General features: G+C 39.5%; 1 protein-coding gene across 1 annotated transcript; it reads right to left on the bottom strand.

The window, feature by feature from the left end:
• Nucleotides 1-2,377: 2,377 nt before the first annotated feature.
• LOC139725645 (NACHT domain- and WD repeat-containing protein 1-like) lies at nt 2,378-24,401 on the bottom strand (the record flags this gene model as incomplete). The annotated part of the gene is made up of 24 exons (XM_071636737.1): nt 2,378-2,772; nt 3,412-3,679; nt 4,893-5,109; nt 5,797-5,932; nt 6,396-6,552; nt 7,744-7,923; nt 8,571-8,816; nt 9,850-9,942; nt 10,885-11,039; nt 11,678-11,816; nt 13,108-13,259; nt 14,045-14,225; nt 14,767-14,844; nt 15,317-15,560; nt 15,982-16,126; nt 17,245-17,444; nt 18,568-18,744; nt 19,003-19,067; nt 19,423-19,598; nt 20,352-20,460; nt 21,688-21,769; nt 22,135-22,390; nt 23,068-23,186; nt 24,182-24,401. Coding segments are annotated over 24 exons (4,190 nt in total), but the record flags the coding sequence as incomplete, so codon positions are not given.
• Between the last annotated feature and the right edge of the window lie 291 nt (nt 24,402-24,692).

The following is a 24,692-nucleotide window of genomic DNA, read 5'->3' as shown; positions in this document are numbered from 1 at the left end:
ATTCAATTTATTCATATATGTATGTACTTCTACTACTGTATAAGCTGTTATTTTCGCAAGGGTTTAATTTTCGTGAATTTCGCCAATCACTCTTGGAAGGCGAATTTAACAACACGCGAAAAAATGTCGCTATGCGCAAGTTTAATAGCACACTTACAGCAGCCTAGGTTTCAATTCATGAAAACAACATCTCGCGAAAATGTCTGAGACCTCCTCATTCGCAAAAATATCTGTACGCGAAAATAACAGCTCATACAGTATGTTGTTTCCTATAAGAGCACATGGGCAAGTATTCATTTCAAGAATCATGTGTAGAACTTGATATTTGTTTTCAACTAGACATATGAATCTATCTCTGGAATATACTGTATATAGCTCTGTCAAATGGCAATTTATGCAATAAACATGAAAATACTGAACAATAGCCTAGATACTATCAAAACCACAGGACATATATCTCTTGTATAATAGTGGACTCTTTTGTGTAAACTCATAGTCTAAAGGGGGTGGGTGAGGAGAAAATCACCCAATGGCATTGAGCATATTACAGGACTTCACGATGGATAGATTCTTTACGGTGGCAAGGTAGATAAAATTTTGTCAATGTGCAAAGGTTATCATAAATTTGATATGATATTACTGATATAACAATAAATCTTAAGTTTGTTATATTCAACTCTTTATTCAATGTTACACTTATCTAAATACCCAGATCTTTGATCTCCATGGATTTCCCCTCATATATTTCACCACTACTGCAAAAAATTTGAGGAAATTTCTAATTTTGAGATAGGGTGAGAAATTACCTTTCACATAATTTTTTTTTTCTTGTAAAAGATTCCCAGTAACCACACAATTCAGCCAACATCAAATAAGTACATAAACAGCTATAAAGTTATAAATAGAAACACACACATAAATGATTCCATGTTGAAAAAGGTGAAGTAGAGGGAGGTAGCAACATCTAAATGTACTGTCTATGTGACAACATTGACAACCACACATACAAATATATCAAAACCACACAATTCAGCCAATATTAAATGACTATAAAACATCTAAAAAATAGAAACACACACACATAAATGGTCTCGTCTTCACAGAGTGAGGAATAGGGAGGTAGCTACTTCTAAATCTACTGCATGTGTCTCGACACTGACAAACACCCATACATGCATACACACACATAAAGACACACGCATACACACACACATGTAACAGACAAAATAATAAATCTCTACTAAGTTGATTGTCTCAAGTAGCAAATAGATGATATAGGGAAGTTACTTCTGTAGCAAGAGTGCTAAAACATACAAATTATAACAAAGTAGGTTAGGTAGGGTAGGGCAAGAAAGCTGGTTTGTACAAAACTTGATATGATACAGACTACTGTAAAAGTGGACATTTTCGCGGTGTTGAAATTTTCATGCTTTTCGCGCAACCAGAAGCTAGCGCGAAAATAAAAGCACGCAAATATTTTTGCGTGCCATATGTTCTAGTAGTTGATGTCTTGATTCCGCGGAATTAAAAACACACGAAACTCTTCTTGCCTGGCCAAGTGCTAAAAATTAGTCATGCGAAAATATCCACTTTTACAGTATTCTTTAATTCTCCTACCAAATATCTAAAAAAAAATGTTACAAGTTTGCATTCTCATGAGGATGGTGTTCTGAAGTACCATATTTCTGTCAACACAGGGAGAGAAAACTACTCTTAATAGGAGCCACAAGGGTGAGGCACGCCTCGCAGGAGGAAGTTGATGACCTAACAAAAGGCTTCTATTCTGGGAAATCAGACGATTTTCACCATGCATAAAATATGTATGGGTGGAAATCACTGATCTCTATGGAAGAACAAGATCAGGGGTAGAAACGAGCAGCTTGGTGGAGGTCTGTGCTCTCTAGTTATCTTTTTGAAGGTGGTATTCTTCAGCATCATGGAATACTGCTATTTATGTTTAACTATTTTTTTTTTTCACAGCCTTATTGATCACTAGAGGAATGTGATTGAAAGTAATGAATATTCATGAAGAATTCTCCATAAATAATCCACTAATGTGCACCATCATAAGGTACACAATGACATCATGACTGACAGTTTACATGATTCAATGTAAGAAAAGAAGAAGAAAAGAACCATGATTACGGGTGGGTTGACAAAGAGGCACATAATGGCAGCATTCTGTAAGTTCAAGGCATGCTATTTGACATTATTATCAAGAAAAACGCTTCTTTTGCACACCAGAACAGCTGGGACTAGCTCTCCTTATATAGAGAGAGTCCTGGGCAAATGCAAGCCAATTTATGGCATTAATACTTCTTCACACGAGCCAAAAGAAAAACTTTCCAGATGACTCTATTTGCAAATATAATAAGGTTCATATGTTCCCTTCTGTCACCATCCGCAAGACATGCACCGTCCCGTCGTCGACTCCAACGATGGCTCGGGTGCAGTCCGAGGAGAAGGCGTAGGCCGTCACGTCGTCGTTCTTCTCCTGGAACTTCCCCATGGGCTGACCCTCTCCGACCCGCCTCGTCACCAGAATGCCCTGCTCGATGTAGCTCAGGAGGCAGCGCTGGGCGTTGGCCCTCGCGTCGCCCCAGGCATCGACAAAGTTGGTGTACGGCACGCGAAGGTTGGTGAAGGACCCCGCCTGGCGGTCAGTGAAGACAATCTTGCTGGACTTCGGGTCCAGTACCTGGACCAGGGCCACTCCCTGCTTCTGCTGCTCCTGGATTATGCGCCTCATGCGGGCACTGCGTCTTGTACCATCTGCAGGGTGATAAGATGGGAGAATTTCATGTGTTAATTGTTTTTCAGAGGAATTGAAAAGCCACAAAAAAAAAAAGGCTGATTTAACCCGCTGAGGACGAGTCCCGAGTATACTCGGGCAGATGCCTATGGAAAATGATGTAGCAAAATCAGTCAGTCCTCAACGGGTTAAAAGACAGAAAGCAAATACTAGTATTGTCAAGCACTTCATATGGAATTTTCCTCATACTGAAAGCTAGTTGATATTTTTTCTTCTTTTTTTTCAAAAAAAGAAATTTTATCTACATGTAAACATTCGGGTACAAATAAATGCCACACTACACGACACACAGAATAAAATACTTAACTTGACAGACAGCTATAAACACTCTAAATAATCACAAACAGCCTAACAGTCTAAATAGACAGCCTACATGAACTAACTGAAAGTTACTCAGAAAGACACCATTGAAATGAAGCCACAAACATGTTGACGTCTGTGCAAAATCAGGCCCACCTATGCCTCCCATGTCATTGCATCATTTGATATAGTGTCATATGGGACCCTTTGACAATTTGCCCCAAAAATATTTGTCTTTATACATAAGGCTCATCTGTTTTTCTTGTTTCTGTTTTGAGGAGATCCCTTACTTTGACTGCTGAGTTGATTGTTGCCCTGGACATGCATGAACGTGATGAGCTGATCCCTGAGGTATCGAATCTTGTGATAGCGCGTCATCGTCACTCCCAGCTCCATCTCTGCAAGTGGGGCGCCCTTGGACCGGTCCCAGATCCTGATGATCGGTGGGTTGGCGAGGAAAGATGCGGTCTCCTTGGCGATGACCTGTGGGCTCAGGCTGTCGTCCGACACCTTGACCGCTATAGAGGCCAGCTGCTTCTGGTCTGGACTCATGGCAGTGGACATGATCTGTGGCAGACATAGGGTGACGGGTGATTACCTCAACTTACTATATAGCTACAGTCGTCTGGACAGCAACAAAAGTGGCCACAGCTGATTGGGTGCTGGTAGCTTCTTACACTGAAAACTGCTATAATTGGAGGTTAGAATTGTCAGGAACTGTCCTTTGAAATAGGGTTAGGATGTTCCTCTCCTCTCTGTACAAACAACTTCTGGTTAGACTGATGAATGACTGCCTTTCATTGTGGTAAAACACCATTTTGAGAATCATTTGACTGAAATGAATGTACTGTAGGATAAACCCTTATATGTCTTACTTGAAACTACATGGTTGCAAACTCAGCTGGAAGTCATGAAGGGAGTAATTTCATTTTGTAATTTTTTTTAATGATAATTTTCTTTCTGTGTATTGCTCTTTCATTTTGTGTCACCAACTTATTCTTCACATGTCACCCAATATTCAAATTCCTTCATAATAACCTTTTCCTCATAAAATAAACCTGTCATCATCCATCATGATATTGTTATCTTCTCATGATAATCACAATCATCATCATCATTAAAATCATCATCACCATCATCATCATTATCATCCTCATCAACATCAACATCATCATCATCATTACCATCATCTTCATCTTCACTGTCATTTCCACAATTATCAATATTATCATACCCACCTTATACTCTGTGTCATGGCTGAAGTCCTTCACTTTTCCTTTTGTTTGATAATAATCTTGTCATTGTTTATTGCAATGTAATTATAATCTCTGGTTGATCACGATTAACATTATATCTATCATCATTTCCACCATGCCCATCACCCTCTTCATTATCTAAATCACCATCATCACAATCACCACCAGCATCACCATCCTCATCACCATCATCATCAAATCACTGTCACTGTCATTGCTATCAAAATCAACACCATCACCACCACTAGCATCATCACTATCACCACCACCACCATCCTCATCACCACCACCAACCATTCTCATCACAACCACTACCATCACATCACCATCATCATTGCCATCAAAATCACCACCATCACCACCATCACCATGATCATCACCAACACTTTCACCACCATCACCACCACTACCACCACCCTCATCATCATCACCAATATCATCATCACCATTATCATCATCATCACCATCATTCTCTTCTTCATCTTCACTGTCATTTCCACAATCATCACTACCACCCTTCCCACCTTATACTGCGGGCCGTGGTTAAACTCTTTGACTGCTGAAGAGTAGCCATTGAAGAGCGGAATCTCGTCCGGGTAGGTCCTCCAGTCTTCCACACAGGCGGGCGACATGATCTCCAGGAGGAAGATGGTGCCAGGCTTGTTGGTGGTGGTGAAGCAGGCCAGCCCCACATCCCTGACGTAGACGAAGAGGTAGCTGGGATCGACGTAGGGAATGAGCCTGTGTGATCAAAACACACACGAGATAGAAACAACGACACGGTTCTGACGTTATGTGCGACAGAATTAGTTGAATACAAAGGAAACATTACTGAAGCACTGTAGTATTAAGTGGATGAGGCTCAGGATTTTTTAGCTCCAGACAAGTGATTCTGAAATGGAATCCATCTGATGGAAACATCCTGCAAGACGTTTCACCTACAGTACAGCTGTATCAAGCCCTTCTGGACCTAGGAGAAAACTGGACAGAATCAAAGCTGAAAATAAACTTCTGTGCATATTTACATATATGGAGCTATTAAATTATTTTAATTTCACACAGCTTTTTTTTGTTTTTCTTTTCTTTAATCAAATTCAGTGGCACAGTGTAAAAACTTCAGGAAAATAGACTGATGCCTTCCACTCACAAGGAATACATGAAGCATACAGTACTCTATGTCTCTCGTGATGTGTACACTATCATTTTTGTATCCCGTTTAATGACCAGGCTCGCACATCTTAATACATTTCTGATTTACTGATATATTTCATGTACCTACTTAGAGATTGCCTTTGCTACACATGAGAACTAATTCATCAGTAGAAGTGTATAAACTTATAGAAAATGACACTGTCACACACACACACTTTTTTTTATGCACTCCAACCACACGCACAAAAAAATTGCAGTGAATGCGAGTTGCCGTACCTGTGTTGAACCATAATTGTAATTTTGTCGCTCACGCAAGGTGTTGCCTTCGTGTTCCAGATGCCGAAGTCGCTCGTGTTGCACGTAGCCACCACAAAGACGCAGTCCTCTGAGATGCACACTACCTTCTCCAGATCTGTGTGAATCACCATGGCAACCAAGTAATTCTCATTCTGTCACTGTGGTTCTCGATGGCATTATACAGTACATATATACCCATGTGATTAAGATATACAGAAGACATGATTATCCAACTCTATGCACATAACATATTCATCACTCTCAAACATGTGTGTTTATACGCCTTTGAATATGGGATGGTCACATGAGTGATAACATTTTCGTGGTAAAAATAACAAACAGAAAGGAATTACAGGAACAACAACATAGCGCAATCTATAGTGGATTGATTTCCCTTGAACGAGCGTAACTTTTTTGTGCATTACCTGATTTTATTAGAATATTTCGATGTTTGTTTATTGGTTGGTTTTTGGTTGTTGTTGTTGTTGTTGTTGTTGTTGTTGTTGTTGTTGTTTGTTTGTTTGTTTGTTTGTTTGTGTTTTTTTTTTTTGGGGGGGGGGGGGGGTTGTGCCACTTACTGCAGCTGGACTTGGATGCTAGGATTCTGGTAGCCTGGGGTACACTCTGGTTCAGATCCCACAGGATGCACTGCTTGCCGTGGCAGGAAGTGACTGCCTTGGAGCCATCCGGCGAGAAGACACAGCCACTGACCGGGCCATCATGGACATTCTGCACCTGTCAAACCATCGAGTGATGGCAGAAATAATGACCAAAAATGATTTGGCTGCACCCAAACTTCACATGCTTTTGAAAATTGATGAGAACTATGAACATATGCATTATAAAGAACTTTCTTCCTGCGCCAAGGGCCCATGATATTCTACAGAGAGGTTTGTTCACACATTAAATTGCACTGATTGCAGTAACCAAGGCAACCACTTACATGCACACAGCTGATTCGCTGTCGCCTGTAACTACTGCTAAAGGAACAGCACATATCTATGTACTGTAAAAATGGAAATTTTGCACATTTTGCTCACCATGAATCTAGTGCGAAAATTAAAGCGCAAACAATTTTGTTGTTGTCATATTTGATGTTATTTTACATCTCTGATTTCAAGGCAAGTAGGGACATCACTTGGTTTTAGACTGTTATTTTTAACTTGTTCGTGTTTGTTGGTTCTGTTAGCCTGAGTGAATTCACTGCTGCAATGCTGACAAGACATCCTTTACTGCAGCATGTGCTGCAAACTCGCTTGAAGCACTGCTTGAAGCACTCGCTTAATTGTCGAAAATGTTCACGTAAATAAAAATATGCAAAAATTAATTGTACCCAGCTGAGCATGAAAAATAACTCACATAAAAATTTCTGCTTACACATAACTAACTGTGATAGTTGTTACATCAATTCATGAGTCATGCATTCAGATGAAGATTCACACAATTAACAACAAATTCACTGTCAGAATGAAGAAATGAGATCAAATGTATGTTCTGAAGACAAGATAACTTAAGAAATTCAAATTGAAACAGAAGCAAGTTCAAGACACAATCATTCAGACTGTAAAATAGTGAGGCAGCCCATGGAGCTATGGAAGTCCATGGGCTGCCTGAGCAATAATTCCACTTCTGTTAAAGTGGATATTTATGTGTGAGTAATTTTTCGCACTTGGCAGTGAAAAATAACTTCACATGTTTTTAATTCTGCAGAATCAAGACGTAAACACAGTGGTACATATAACAAGCAAAAGATATTCGTGTGCTTTCATTTTCATGCTTGTTTCTGGTTGTGCGAAAATTTCCACACCACAAAAATTTCAATGTCTACAGTACTCTGACGTTCAGGTGGAAATCAAGGGACGATCCTAGAAAGGACCCTTATCCTTTGTGAAGATGGAGGGGGGGGGGGGGGGGGTGTCTGCATACCTTCACTTTGCTGGCTACCAGGCCACTGATGTGCTTTGTGTCCCAGATGCGCACCGTGTGGTCGTCGCTACCCGTGGCCAGCATGCCGAACTGGGCGCTCTTTTGGCAGAAGTCGCCACACCGGATGGGCCCCTTGTGACCCTCCAGACAGCGCCACTCCACCGACTTCATGCGCAACACCTGAGAACAAAGCAACGGTTCAGATTTTCTTTTTTCGATTCCATTCAACATCAGCTTCAATTATTGTTAGATTCCTGAAGTATTCACACATCCTTTTGCAAAGAAGTACATATGAAGAGTTTGAATACAAATGGAGTTATAGCTGAGAACTGGATATATTAAAGGCATCACTATTTACCATTTGCAGATGAAACAAAACCCCAGCTTTAGTGCTTCAATATAATTCTAAAGTGTGTGTTAGAGATAGAAACAACCAAATGTAAAAACGTCAACCAGTGTGAACGATGTTAAGTATTGCTAAATCTACAAAATGTGCTATAGTTATAGTAAAATTGCTTCTAAAATAAACTGTAGACCGTTTTGGTTTATTAAAGAAAAAAGTGATTTCTCCTTCATTTTAGGCTTTATTGCAAAGCTCTTATACGGTAGGATATTTTGTGATACAACTGACCTACACATATACATCAAATGCTCATATATCCCTTTAACCTGAATCTCCACTTCCTGGGCAAAATTGTCAGTCTGTCTTGTCTTGAATACATTTGACATAATCCGTCTCTAGATAGTGTTTTGGGTTTGTTTGTTTGTTTGTTTGTCTGTTTGTTTGTTTGTTTGTTTGTCTGTTGTTGTTTTTCTCTCTCTCTAACCTCAGCCTCTTCACCCTGGGAAAGTGACAGGATGAAGTCGAGATTCGGCGAGAAGACGGCCGGCCCGACGTGGCAGTTGAGGGACAGCTTGTGACCGATGAAATTTCGCTCGTTGCCCTTGACCTGCCAGCGGTATGTGCCGTTGGGCAAGACACCGCAGAGGAACTTGTTGTCCGAGGAAAAGGCCAGGGAGGTCTCAGGGAGCATGTCCTGCTTTAAGTTGTCTCCTTCTAGGCGTTTCAGAACCTGCACAAAGAGAACAAAATGCAAGATTTCTCTAGGGGTGATAAAAATACATAATTCCTTAATTTTTTTCACCATTTCTTTTTGCTGCTTTTGCTTTTAAATGAGCCATGTCAAATTGACATATACATCAGATAGTGTGCAAATTTTAAGCTTGTATCAATCGATATCAGACAAAATAAACATATATAACAAATTGTCATCTTCAAAAAAAAATGCAAATGTGGTAGGTAAACACCTAATTCCTGTGGTCATTTAAATCATCACCATGTATGGAAGAAATAAGATGATTGTGGTATACAGGGAAGGGCAATTGGTTCTTTCAAAAAGAGATCAAGAGGTCAAATCCCGTGAAGAGCTCACATCAATGGACAAGATGTTTTGATACATGATGTCCCCTCTGACCCAAGCGTAAAATGGATACCTGGCAATGTTGGGGTAATTATAATGGCACAAACCTCTGGAGAACAGTACCTAACACTGAAGAGGTTACCTTGGGAATGATCCTATCACTGCTATAACGATTATGATTGAGTGTGACTGTGATTGTGATGTGAGTGTGAGTGTGATTGTGATGGGAGTGTGAGTGTGATTGTGATATGAGTGGAGTGTGATTGTGATGTGAGTGTGATTGTGATGTGAGTGTGAGTGTCATTGTGATTGTAATATGATTGTAACATGATTATGATTGTGATTGTGATGATTATGATTATGATTAGCATTATGATAATCCTCATTCTTCTTATTATTATTGTTATCATTATTATCATGATCACTATTATCTTAATAATGATCATCATCATTATCATTATCATTATCATTATCATAATTATTAGAACACCATCGTTACTATCATTGTTTTGTCATTTCTATCACTAAAAGGCACAAATTTGGAACAGGACTGCAAGTCATATGACTGGAATGTATTGTATAGACAGTATATATTCTACATCCAATTATCTCCCCCAGACTACCACTGTGGGAACAGAAAAAGAAAGTCAATGTCGTGGGACGACAATAGAATATTGATGCTGACCTTATCAGAGGAGATGTCAAAGATGAAGATATCCTTGTAGGCGATGCCAAGCATTTTGCCGTTGGGAGAGAAAGCCACTGCCTTGGCACGGCACTGTGAAAGAAAACAGAGAGGCAGAACCCATTGAGAGCACAAGGAAAAGCAGCTGAGCAACATTATGCAATTTCTCTGCATTGAACAAAGATTAACTGCACAAACACTTCAGTTATCACCTTGATGACAAAATACTGCAAAACCAAAAATGTTCATGTGCATTTTGATTTCACAAATTTCACATGAACCAAGATTCGCGAAATCAAAATGCATGCAAAAGTAAAATGCACACGAAAGTTCTTGTCCACACTGTATGTATTGAATGCCAGTAGCAATTTGCAAAAATTTCATGTCGCAAAAAAGGGCATTGGCTCCAACTGGTGTAAATTTCATACCATGAAAACATCTTGCTTTACAGTAATGTACTTGTAATCATAAATAAATGTTTATGAAGTGATTTTAAAATAGGCAAACTCTTGAAACATGGGTGTTTGTCATCGCATTTAGAATAATTCATTTCTTTTGATTGTCTGCTTGCTTGTTTCTAAGTAACATGATGTTGGGAAAGAGTTTCTACCAAACCTTGAGAGTAATAGAGACTAACAAAGAAAAGAAAATGAAACATGATGTTTGGTCAGGTTCCCATTGCTAATTGTATGAATCATAATGAAATTCATGTCATGTCACATCTCAGTTTGTAGCGTGGAATTTCAGAAATAGCATGAATCTCTAGGTTCAAATGGCATTAAGATGCTAACAGGAAATAATAGGCCTCATCAGGGAACATATTTCGCATTCACATCTATCAGGAAATCTCGTGAAAGGCACCTACTTCCAACATTTACAAAAATTTTTTAATCATAAAACAGATGTCAACTATAGAGAGTAGTATATCTGAAGAAACAGAAGTCAACATAATAAAGTACAGGTGTAGGGCAAGTCAGTTTTGACCAAAGGAAAGTGATAAAATGCCATTGGTCACCTCTCACAATGTCCACTCACCCTGAGGTCAATCTTTTGGACCACCTTGCCGCTGACCGCATTGAAGATGGTCACACGGCCAAAGGAGTAAAGATAGAGGTGCTTGGAGTTGGCCGTCACAAACATGGCGCCATTATTCGGCTCCACGTCCGCTACAATGCGACGCAGCAGCTTGCCTGCACAAGGAGCAAACGAAACCAAGTATGAAAACATTTTTGAACGGTGGGTAATCTAGATCATCTCTTTGCAACCCCTAATTTGGCAACCTGAAGATCTGCATTCATACTTCAAAAATCCCAATGCATGCCAAGAAAGTTTCAATTCACTACTTCGAGTCATGATGCATGATGATAAAAACTGAGGTTACCCCTTTGAATTCAAATGAAACTGCTACAATACAGAAACTCCTCCTGTTTTCACTGCCCATGTAAATTCAACTAGGGAAGGTTGGAAAAATATGACAAATAACATTAAGCACACATAAAAGAAAATATCTTGCGGTGATATGTTTCAAGATCATGTGATGCACCATCAGTGTTCTCTGGAGAGATGCAACATTTGAATTATCTCTTTACTGAAAAGAAAACTCATGCACTGCCTGTAAATATCACATAAAAATTCATTTCATTTCCTCTATAACAAACACACACTGGCCAGCCATTCGGGGGGGAGGGGGGAGGGGGAGGGGGGAGTATCAAGACCTCCTCTGAGGAACATACAGAAACTTTTCAATCAACTTCCTACATGTACTATGTATCTCTCTACAAACCAGCCACTGACATTTTCTTGCTTTTCAATCAAAAGACAAATATACCTTTTGATAGTCCTGCCTCCCCGACTCCATAGACTCCGATGGACTTTGGTTCCATGATGGCGACCCAGTTGGAGTTTGGTGGGAAGATGGCACCGTGTGCTGTCGTTTCTATGGTAACCTCCAAAGCACCACTGGCAACCTTTATTTTAATTTTTTTTTTTCAAATATAGAGAAAAAGGAGCTTATGTGAATTACACATTTACATCGAATCTAACTCACTGCAAACCTTCAAATAATAAATATATTAAGATAATAATAAGGCCAATAACCACAGCAAAGCAAATGAAAGCTCTGTAATTATTTCTAAGGATGTAAAAATCATTTTTAGACATTAATGACAGAAAAAGGAGGTGTTCAAGCCAAACTATGTCCGAATAAAGCACTTTATGATTCCAGATAAGCTAGGAAACAAAACACAAAAGTTTGCTACAATTAATTTTGTTGAACTCAAGCAGTGCTCTCACTGACGAGGTTACAGAATTTTGAGTGAGCTCTGTACCCACGGACCTAGTACACATGGACATTCATCATTTCACTAATTAATGCATGCCTCTGTGTGTGTCAAAGTGTCACAAAAACATTTTAAACATTCTTCCCTGCTTTGATCGCATGATCTCCGCTGCCAGCAAGCCAGAGCTGCAAAACACAACACAGCTTTGGAAATTATTATACAAATGTGCAGAAGAAAATAATTGTCTTAAATCAAGGAAAATGCATGTGCAGTTGTGGTATGTATCAGTATATCACAGCTCAGATATCTTCATTGGCAAAATGTACATACTTCTAGAGAGAAAGCTAACTATTTAACTAATTGATTATGATTTGTAATCACATTTTCCATCTATTCTGCACATTTTCCAGAGTAAAAAGGGACAGCAAGGGGAGTGGACATGTATGTCTCACTATTAGGCAAGGTCGTATGTGTGAGCGACAGCGAGCGAGTCTGTAATTTCCAAGCAAATACACGAAATTAGTCATGCTCTGACGTTTGCTGCTTCTCATTATCGGCATTTATTCAACAACTTTTCTGCCTGAAATTGCGCATCAGCCGAATAAGACCGGAATTAGGGAAACAGTTCCTTTGTCATTGACGATGCATGATTATGCAACCATCATTTTCAAGACACCTGTATGTAATCATTGAGATGCGCATAGTCAGGTGGCGGCGGATCTTGTACTTCAAAGTAGTTGGATTCGTTGAAAGTCCATTTGTTAGTAGGTCCATGCTGTACCTACCCATTAGACATATATTTCTCACAGTATCACTTATTTCAAAAAGTGCATGATTTTTCCAATCAAAACTGAAAAACATCTGCTTACATGGAAAAAAAAAATCACATGCAAAATTGCACATTTTGCATGGAGAAATTAGTCATGGTGAAGTGGTACATTCTGACTAAAACTCTTCAAGGAAAACAAGGAGCACTTACCCTCCAAATTCTGACAGTGTTGTCAGAACACGCAGTAACAAGGAACTTCCCCTTTGGAGAGAATTGGACCAGGGTGACTGGTGCAGTGTGGGTAAGGGTCATGACCTCTGCGCTCTTGATTTGGCTTTTAGACAAGGACTGCCAGCACAGCACTTGAGGAAGAAAATTTGAAATAAAACAACAAAATACAAACCATGATGAAGTGTTTACGAAGGAAAGGAAAACATATTGACAACACTGATATTTATCTAATGAGAAGACTAAAGCAAATCAAAGTGATCACCATCATACTAGCACTGTTATTGCCATCATCAATGGCAGCATCACCATAAACATTATTATTAACATCATCATGGTTAAACCACCACCACCATCATCAATATCTCTGTAAACATGTGTGTATCTTATTCATCATCATCACATCATCACCATTGCTATCATCATATCATCATCATTATAATCACATTACTAAATATCAATGTCATCATCACCATCATTGTCACCTCAACATCACATCATCATCACAACACCTTCATTACATCGTGATCATTGTCATCACTATCACCATCACATCATCGTTATATCATCATCTTTATCCTCATTATCATAACATTACCGTCTCATCATCATCACCATCACATTGTCCCTGTCATCATCATCATCACCATCATTACCATCATCATCAATATCATCATCATCATCATCATCATCATCATCACCACCACCACCACCACCATCATCATCATCATCATCATCATCATCATCATCATCATCATCATCGATTATCATCATCATTATCATCATCATCATCATCATCACCATCATCACCATCATCACCATCATCTCTTTGTAATCATCACATCATCATCATCATCTTCTTCTTCTCCATCACCATCATCATCATCAAAATGGACATCAAGAAGGACATGGATCTCACTCTTGGCGTGGTTCTCCTTGATGTATGCACTGGCGACCTGACAGCAAGCAGAGGAGTCTGGTTCGTTGAGTGCCTGCTGAGTGATGAGCTCCGGGTTGCGCTGGATGATTGCAGCATTGGCCCTCACCATGGCATAGAAGTCCTGCAGCTTTGAGCTCCTGTGATCACTCAGGTCGGCAGCCTGATTAACAGCAGGGGCAAAATTCAGGTAATGAAGGATGGATTCATAAACGTTAACTTTTAAGTAAGGCATCGTTTGAATTATGAATTCATGTGACAGGTATGAAAGAAGAAAGGTATGACACTCTGTAATCTAGATTGTATCTTCACATATATCAATATATTGGTTGTAGCGGTAAGAGTATCTGGTATTCACAAAGCATTATTTTCCTTTATAGCCCACTGTCTGGTTTCACACAGGATGACACAAGTACATGCATCAGGTTTATACATTCTTCTTGATGATTCCTTTGAAAGGAAGGTTCAGGCTTACAGCCTTTATGCAAATTATAATTTGCATTAATTGTACCAATTTTTAAGGTCAGACACAAGACTCTTAGAGGAAATAACTTTCTCTTTGACACTGATATCAGTATATGAAGCTACACTTTATGAACAGAAACTAGTTGTGATTATATATGTCAATATAAGAGGCATTAAAGGCAAGGGGGGGGGGGGGGGGGGGGGGGGGGGAATCCTCTTCTTACAAAGCAAGACCTCACCTCTGCCAATTCAAGGAGCAGTTGGTATATTCTCCCTGTCCGGCATTTGGCCTCCAGCCATGGAATGGAGCACATGACCTGTCAGGCAACATTTAAGCAGGAAGAAAGGATATTTCAGATTTACAGATGTTTGGTTTGGTTTGCTTAGACATATCACATTTGTCATGTTTGTCCCTGCCTTTCCTATTTCAATCTCAGTTGGTAAAGTCATATCTTGCACGGTCCTCTTGAAGGATTAAGACTTGTTTCGCATTCATTGCATCTCAATAAACATTACATTATTCTGACATGATTCATCAGCTGTATATGTCTATTTTTTTTTTTTTTTTTGGTAATAAAGTTAATTGAATTAGTGCATCTAATGCATATCTTTAGAGTCTAATTGACAATGGTTTAATGAATGTGCAAAGCTGAAGAAATGCTAAATATCTTCTATAGAATGACTGGTACAGTCAAACCTGTTCATAGTAGCCACCCATTGTTGCATGGAAATAAAATTTGCATAGACAATAGAGAATATAAAAGCAAAGAGGATGAGAGAACTCCATACCGATTCCACCTCCTCCCACATCTCAGCCTTCACGAGGTGGGTGGGGAGCTCCGTCAGTTTCCGGAGGTTGTACCGCGTTGCCTGGGCAACCTCAGACCTCTGCATCTTCAGCAGGGCGGAGCCGAGGCTGCGAGCGGCTTCTCGCTTGCCGTCTAGGACCAGGGGCTGGCTCTGGACCTGTCTGAAGGCGATGTCCACCTTCTTGGTCCGCTTGTCCACGTAGGGCTTGGGCTGATACGCCCATCTGAGAAAATTACAAGTTGAATCTTCAAAGTTCTTGTCAGAACTCTCTGCTCGAGTACTCCCTATCTCTTTCTCTCTTTCCTCCTCCTTCACCATGTTAGTTCTGCCCAGAAATAATTTTCAGCAAAAGATTAGCCCTTTTCTTCCTCTTTCCCCTCACACATATCTTTCCAATCCCAAGAGTCCTTTATTGAGGAGTAGTACCATGTGGTTTTGCAGCAAACTATACTACATATATACCACTGACAATTTCTTGAATCATATCACTGCATCATAAGTTGGTCTTTGGCTCCCAGGCTAGTTATACTGCTATTTCAATCACAATCTCCTGTTATTCAAAGACATGATTCAGATTTGCTTCATCTGTTGTCCACAGTGCAATGATGACAAAGGAAAGAGAATGGCACAGTTTCACAACTCACCTCTCCATGAAGTAGTCTGCTATGTTCTGGTGGAGCTGCTTCCGGGTGGGTTCCACATAGCGGCGGTGTGCCACTTCAAAAAAGATGCGGTGGTACCAGCGGTAAACCACCATGTTGTCTGCCCCACTCTCTACCAGGTAGTCTCCTGCAAGGAAAAAGAAAATTTCCTAAATGTCTGAAAACAATGGCAACTAAATCAAGGAACAGCCACTCATATAGACAGCAGTCTTGGAAATGACTCATCCAAAAAAACCAACGCCTATATGGTGGAAGATTTTACTCTGCCTTTTTTAATAATTTCTCAAGAACAATTCAGATGTTTATTCCAAAATGATAATGGTTAAGAACTCATATTGAGTTGAAACACACCCAGAAACATAACTTTATTTTTAGATAAGAAAAATCTATTCTTGGCATCTTTCAGTGTCACCCCATCAGAAATATCATCACATTTATGACGTGTTTCCCCCCCCCCCCCAAATACTATATGTATATGTTTTATAAGTAAAATTATGTTGTTTTATAATGTCACCTATTTTGATACACAAATTGTACCTTGGTATGTGATTTTGATATGTAATGTTACTGTATTGTTTGATATGTATAAACTTCCTCATTTTGGCCTGTGGGCTACCAGAATAATTGTCATTTAAACCTTTTATAGTTGCAGTGTTGCAGAGTAATCGCGCGAAATGTCGAGAGGGGGGGGGGCCTTTTAGGCCCCCCCCCCCCCCCCCCAGTCTTTTTAGGGTTAAATGAATGATGAATAAAGGGAGGTAGAATGAACACAAATTGAGTGAATGAACAAATGGCAAATTATATTACGAAATGTGATCATAACAGAAAACACACTATAGGGGGTTTGAGTATAATGATAATATATCAGTACAGAATTCATAACATACCTGAAAAGAAATCACTGGAAAGAAGTTTTGGGAACGAAAACTGAGCAGGATTTTCATTTCGCTTTCTAGCAGGTTGACAGAAAAGCACTTTTGTTCCTGACCATCAAATAATCAAGAAACATTGGCCACTGGGCAGAAACTTGGTAGTCTAGGGGATATGGCGCCTGTCTGGAGGTGATGGGTTCAAATCCCACCTGAGTATGTACGCCAATGATTTTTTTATCATAGTCAGTATGGTACTCAAATACAGAATAATCAGTGTTTATTTATTCAATGTAGGGCAATTTGTCAATCAGTTGAAACACTCAAAAGTGGTTGCTTTTTTTCTTCAAACAAGAGAACAAAAAGAAAGGTGTACCGAGGGACAAGCGTAGCCGAGTCCAGAGGAGAGGTGGAAGACGGCGAACCGGGGGAACAAAGTACTCATAAACATCTTCTAGCACGGTATCATCACAGGACAAGATGTCCATCAGCTCGTTGGCGGTCAAGCCAGACCGCGAGCAGGTCAGATAGCCGAGGGCACGGGCCACAAAGATCATCCCATGCTGCTCTTCCAGCCTGTTAAGTGGACAGCAGGACAGGAGGGTCAGAAGGTCAGTCTTGACCCATTCCATACACTCCATTTATACCAGCTCATGCATAGACTTTTGTAATTTGTAATTGTACTCAATCAATCCATAACCATGATCATTTCAACAACAACAACAACAATTCTTCCGAGTTTTTCTCATAGAGTGCATACTGCACAAATTGCGCCTTTTAACCCTAAAAAGGCCGGGAGGGGGGGTTGAATCAACCCCCCCCCCCGACATTTTTCGCGACTACTCCGCCACACGAAAATTTTTGACCATGCTTTTCGCTGACTTTTTACTTTCAAGTCTCGTGCATCTTTTGACATCATTTTCGTGAAAATCACGCATACCGTTACGACGCTGCATAACGTTATATGCATGTCTGTCAGACCGAAAATGGCTCAAAAACGTGATTTTGTGTACAAAGTCTATGCAAATGGAGTTTTCTCTTCTTATTCATAAAGATATGATTATTTTCACTTTCATAGGCTGAAACTAATTAATTTTAGCATAATTATGCTTGAAATAGGTTCTGTCATAAATTTTGCGGAAAAAAAATGATGAAACAAAAGGTCGAAAAATCAGAGAAATACATAAGAAATTCATAAAACAATAAAATACATAAGAAATTGATTCTGATACCAATTTTTTTTTTTTCAAGTACATTGTTAGGAATGCTACAAAGAATGTTTTCACCAAAAATAAAGATTCTGGGAGCTTTAATTTCTGATTTAGAGCAAAATGTATGATTTTATGCATATATTAGCATAATTGATTATCATGACGAAAATTTCCATTTCTGTTTATATGGCTTGGTAGATTACGCCACAGGTAATGCACGTGCCAATTTCATGGCGATTGCGCGATCGACAGCTGAGATCTCGGGGGGGGGGGGGGGTGTTGAATCAACCCCTCCCCGGCCAAAGAACACCCAAAAAAGCCCGGCCTGGTTAGGGTTAAAGTAGTTTGTTAAGTACACAAACTCATTTAGGTGCAAATGTTAGAGATGCAGTTTTTAAAGTAGGTTGGACAAACTTATTTACATGCAAATGCATTCCAGAGAGGACAAGTCTCTGAAAACTGCTGCAAAGAATGACCCATGTACTCACTCCTCAAACAGCTGCGTGATGATGCCTGTGATGGTACCAGCCAGTCGGCAGGTGGACAGCGGGGTGTAGGAGTGCCAGGCGTCGGCCATGTCGCAGGCGATCTTCATGTACAGCGCCGTGGGCTTGTTGTCCTGGTGCGCCCTCAGCACGATCTTCTTCTGCTCCTTGGTCAGCGTCCTGACGGCAGGGGGTCAGAGGTGACAGAGGAGGATTGAGTGATGGATCAAAACAGATTATAATCTGTGTTTCCACATGACTGAATTCACAGGCTAGCACCAGCTCCAAGCTAACCCAACTGCACAAGCAAACAATTGCAATGCATTTATAATACAAAGGCAATGCAGCTGAGCGCAGAGAAGTGCTTGTCAGTATCGGTCACTACTATTATGCTAATATGCTAACGCCAAGTAACAAGTCAACGGAGATTGCACTCACCTGCCTACTCTGTTCATGAGGCTGTCGATAATGTCTGATTTTGCGCTGTCTTTGATCGGTTTCATCTGAATTGGAAAAAGAAAAGACAAATCCAGCTAAATTAATACTCACAATGTTGTTGTAAAAGAGCAGTTATTGTCACATGCACTCATTAGACATGTTTTGTTTTGTTTTGTTTTTTGTTTTTTCGGGTGGGTGGGGGGGGGGGGGAGGGGCCAGGCATAAGATAAAATATCTTTGTTGCAGGACTTCCCCAAGATTTGGAGACATGTGTTAATACAGAACCAATGGCAATACACAATATTGGTTCAGGTGGTCTTGAAACCCCAAAACCAGGAACCTGTTATTTGTGATCAAGGGTAGACATGATGCAGACAACATCTTGCTAGTCAGAGAAATATGGTGCATTGTTGTGCTCACCTCCATGAAGAACTTCATGTCGTTGACCAGATTCTTGATGGCGGACAGGCAGAAGCCAGCGTCTGGCCTCACTGTGACCACCATGTGGACGTAGCTGGGCAGTTGCCGCGGCAACCAGAGGAGGTCTCGACCCTGGTACTCATCGGACAGCTGGTCCAGCGAGTCAAGAAAGATCACTGTACAAGGAGAGAAGAAGGAGAGTGAAAAAGAATCTTGGATTACTTAGCGGAAACACCTCTCTCTTCTAAAACTTTCAACTTTCTGACTTGGTTAAGAATGCAGCATATGAGTGTACAAAAAATAGATAGGCATTGCTGGAGTGCAGCACATATTCTTACGAATTTGGTCTCGTCATGTCATCCAACCAAGAACATCATTAAAGAAGCAGGCCTCATGATCACACATTTGTTCTGATGCAGATAGTCATTTCGAAGAGTGCAGTGTATATCCTTACAGTCTGGAGTTCATTTTCTTTCATCCAATGAAGTATACCATTCAAGAAGAGTAGGCCTCATAATTATACATTCGCTTTGATGCATATTCTGAGGGAATGAACAGAATTCCCTAATCATAAGCTTCACTTTCTGTTGACAGAAAGCAGTGCCCCCTGTCACTAAGACAGACAACTTTGTGGCAAATACCTGAATGTCTCTTTAAATGATCTAATTCTGGGAAAACTATTTGTTCTAACACTTTTCTGGTATAAAACCATTATGAAAGTGTAACCAGGCACAATTAACCAAACTAACTGGGAAATTTTTGTTTTTTAATTATCAGATGTGGAAGTAAATTGCAATTTCACATTATTTCTATTGTACAAATCTTCTTGCCATGGTGCATGAGGTGCCAATCTCAGTCATGGCATCCAGTATTCCAAGCAGCCCGCCCTCTATAGACCACATAACATCTCCTGTTGGAGAGATACCTACTGATTGGATTGGTCTTGGATGCCATTCCCAAGAGCTCAGCAAACTTGACTTCCAGCTGCTTGTAGTCATGAGGAACATCCCCCTCATCCAGGTCCAGACAGAAGGAGATCTGTTGATGGAGATTGGGGTATAAATTTGGTAATGATGACGATAACTGGAATTGTTGTACTGATGGTGATGAAGAAAATCGCACACACAACAAGAACTATAACACCACCACTAGCAACAGAAATGGAAATATTTGTTGTGTTGCTGTATATGTTTTTAGATGAAAAAAAAAAAAGAAACTGGAGTAACACTTTGGAGACTTTATTAATCAGTTCATCTTGGCTGTTCTCTCTGTTACTCTTTCTACATTCAGTTTTCTTACTGGTATAGGTTAGTCTTTGTTCAAGACACATATGGTGCTGGTCACCATCACTAAGATTTTACACTTTGAATATCAACACTACACTTATCAACACATTTAGTGCAATTATCACACCGTATATGCACCACTACTAACAGTAATGAAAATAACACTATTGTTGTAGTTATCACAATCAATATCAGTGTGATAACAGCAATAATAGCCCATATTGATTTCATAACTAACAAAATTATCAAATGATCAGTCACGGGCTTCACAAATTGAGTTCTATCACCAGCAAATGATGACCCAAGATATTTGATATTTATATTTATTAAACTAAATATACAATATGCCAGCAAGAGTCTGATGTGTATATCTGATGTCACATTCTTTTATACCATGCCATTCTTTGCATTATTGGAATGAAAGTGACTGCATAATACCAGAGATTCCAAAACATCACACTTGGTTAATTACTGGGACCTGGGCTTAACAAGCTTGCTTTTAAGTAGGTTCCATCATATTTCTTTAGCATTTATACTTCGATTCAAACTTTAATAGATTGACCAGCACGTTCTACACATTTACGATAATTTATTGTGCTTCCTAGCTGGATATCATGTATTATATACTTTGATACATTTAATTTTTTTTTTTTCCAATGAGAAATATGAAAATAAATTGAAATTGAGTAAAAAAAAAATCCTGAAATTTGTACTTGGATATAAGTATAGGTCTGTGTTAACTCTATGATGTCAATCACTACTTTACTTATATATCAATTTGAATGCTCTTCCATATCAAAAAAAAGTTACTCCACATATATTTCTTAAAGCTGATAGTTTAAATCTCGGTCTTCATAAACATCATTTGAGGTCCTGATCTAGATATGATTGCAAAGACAGTTGATGCATAATTGTAAGTCATTATACAATTTAGAATTTTGTGTCTTTTGTTCAATGATCACAGGAATAATGAACAGACCTGTTCACAAATGCTGAAGAGGAGATCTCTGATGTTTGAAGACTGTGGAGTGATACCAATGAAACGGATCACATGCTTTGGCCTGCCGAAAGAGACACAAAGAGAAATATGAAAATTTCACAACATACTTTAGAGCACAGACTCAGTGTGGCAAAGAAAGTATGACACAAAATAGGACATCCAAGCAATGATCATGATAACTGACCTTCTTCTTCTCCTACATCTTCTTCTCTTTTCTCTTTAAAATTCTTCTTCTCCCTTTTCATCATCTTCTTCACCTTCCTTTCTACCTCTGCTTCTTGTTCCTTTTCCCGTTCTCATTTTCCTTTTTTATAATCATTATTAAAAGCATTGCAATTATTGCTATTATGATCACTTTTTATTACTCATTTTTTCTTTAATTCTGCTATCATTTTTACTTGTATCATCATCATCAAACAGCATTACCTGTTTTCTTGCGTGCCCTGGTACCTGTCCAGCGACATGCTGAAGAGTTTGGCGATGAGCGAGGTCTTGCCGGAGCCGCCGATGCCGTGGATGACGTAGGGCTTGCGGCCATGCTCCTGCCCCAGGTGGGCCAGGAGGGTGCTGAGGGGCTCCTCCTGGCCGATGACAGTCTCCGCCCGCTCCCGGCAGAAGGTGCTGTGAGAGAGGACCTCCATGTAGAGCTGGTTGTCCATGTGCTGCAGGGAGGTGCGGGCATCTGGGAAACCAAAGGACAAGGAGTATTATAGAATGGGTAGATAAAATCCTGTGAACTCATCCTTTGAGAGCTGCATGTTGATTTTTACTGGCTGCAGTTTGACTCACTGATGGTAGCCACTGAAACATGGTATTGTGCACTAGTAGCAAGAGTTCTCACACAAAGCAAGCATTTGCGCACTCAGTACGAAATGCTTATTGGTTAACAAACCATGCATGTAGTAAATTTATCGTGCATCCAATCTATCTATTCATCTGGATGCATGGTTTGCATCTATAGCAAGCCAAAAAGAAAATACATCAAGTACATTTCCCCTCATTTTACATGAGCAAAAAATGGATTTCTGGTGAAAACAAACCAAAAATGATTGTTCCCTATTCAATAAAACAGATTTCCTTTTTGGTCTTATAGCCATCTATTGAAATGAATAACTTTTGTTAAGATTGTGCTCCAACCATGGCCAGGTACACTAAGACTGATATCGAATGTGCAGTAACATTATTCATCTTTCTTACTTTTTGCTTTCTCTTTTTTTTGTATGTGTGCTTTGCTTTTGTTTGTTTGCTGTTGTTTTTTTTTATAATGCACCCTGATTGGCTGGAAAAGTGTATTTCTATTGGAGAATTCTCTTGTATCACTTTTGGAGAATAAAGTAAATGTCTATTGACAAGGCTCACATGACTTGATAGAGTTGATCATAAACATGCAGAACTTGTCACAAAAGTTCCTCAGAGTTTCCTTGTTCCACTCGTCATTCATCATGGTCTCACGGCTGGACCTGTACCTCAGCGAGTATCTGTAAAGGCAAAGGTCAGGGGTCGTGATGGTTCTGTTTATAGTTTGTGGCAATCTTCAACATACATGTATGGATAGATACACAGATAAGCGGAAAGATATACACAGATAGGCACCAAATGGATAGACAGATGGATAGAAAGATAGATAGATAGACAGATAGACACACAGACATATAGATAGATGGAGAGATAGATAGATAGATAGATAGATAGATAGATAGATAGATAGATAGATAGATAGATAGATAGATATATAGATGAATAGATAAATAGAGATGGGAAATATTAGATAAAGATAGCTAGATAGATAGACAGGCAGACAGATAGATAGTTATTTAACATACAGGTGCATTAATGGGCAGAGATGTAAATACAGATTTGAGACAATAACACCACCAAATCTATTTATATAGTGAACTGTGACTTATATCATTGTTTCACGATACTGTGAAAAATTTAAAGAACCGTATCTTTGCTACTGTATGACAGTTTCATGAAATTGTGAAACCTTTCAAAGACTATACCTCTACCATTGTAAGACTTTTCCACGAATTAAGTTCAGAAATATTTTGTGTGTATCTCGAATATCGTATGCCTATTTATGAAATGATGAAAACTTTCAAGAATTGTACATGCATTATTGTAAGACTATTTCACGATATTATGAAAACTTTCATAGTCTGTATCTTCGACACTGTATGACTGCTAAAGCTGAAACTGACATTAGTGTATCAAATTGTTTTGTTCTCTCCCTGACCACAAATCAAAAGTTTGCTACAACTAACATGGAAAATAGTCACATTTTCCAAGTTCTACTATCTCCTCCTAGAAGAACCTACATGAGCCATTACTACGGCTAATGAACATGAGACATTCCTCAGGACTACAAAGAAAGACAGGAGAACACTGGCTTACTTGCAGAGCATGTTAGCTGGGAGCTTTTGAAACAGAGAGGAGGGGGGGGGGGGGGATAGAGAAAAGTAAACTGGCTTACTTGCAGAGCGCGTCGGCTGGGAGTTTTTGAAACAAGTACTCCTTGAGTTCCACCAGCTTCTGCTGGCTCTGGATCTGAGCCTGCTGGTCGCCGCAGTCCAGGAAGCGCTTGGCGTAGTCCTCCTTCTCGTCAATTCCCGAAAGATAGCGACTAAACATGAAGCAGCGTGACACCTGGTCCGCCTCCGTCTTCATCCCTTTCAAGCCCTCATGGATCTCTCCTAAGGAGGAAGAAAAATTATACAATTGAATTTTGACAAAGAGTGTTGTGACAAACGTCTCATTACAACAAAACAAAAAAAAAAAAAAAAAAAATTCAGGTTTACAAATTGTCATCTATATACCTTCCTATTTGGCTATAACGAAACTTCAATGTAATGAAAGAAAACAGCTGGTCCCAAGGGCTTTGTTATAATGGAAGTGCACTATACTTGTTACGGGATGTGTGAGGCTGTCATCTGAATCTTCATTTTCTTTTCTTTTCTTTATTTCACCCTAAATTTCCTGTATCC

Source organism: Diadema antillarum, unplaced genomic scaffold (genome assembly GCF_040938485.1).
Source record: "Diadema antillarum isolate AM-2024a unplaced genomic scaffold, OU_Dant_1.0 seq00000053_RagTag, whole genome shotgun sequence".
In the NCBI taxonomy this organism is placed as follows: domain Eukaryota; kingdom Metazoa; phylum Echinodermata; class Echinoidea; order Diadematoida; family Diadematidae; genus Diadema; species Diadema antillarum.
The sequence above is the reverse complement of the archived record's forward strand: the minus strand, read 5'-3'. Positions and strand labels throughout refer to the sequence as shown.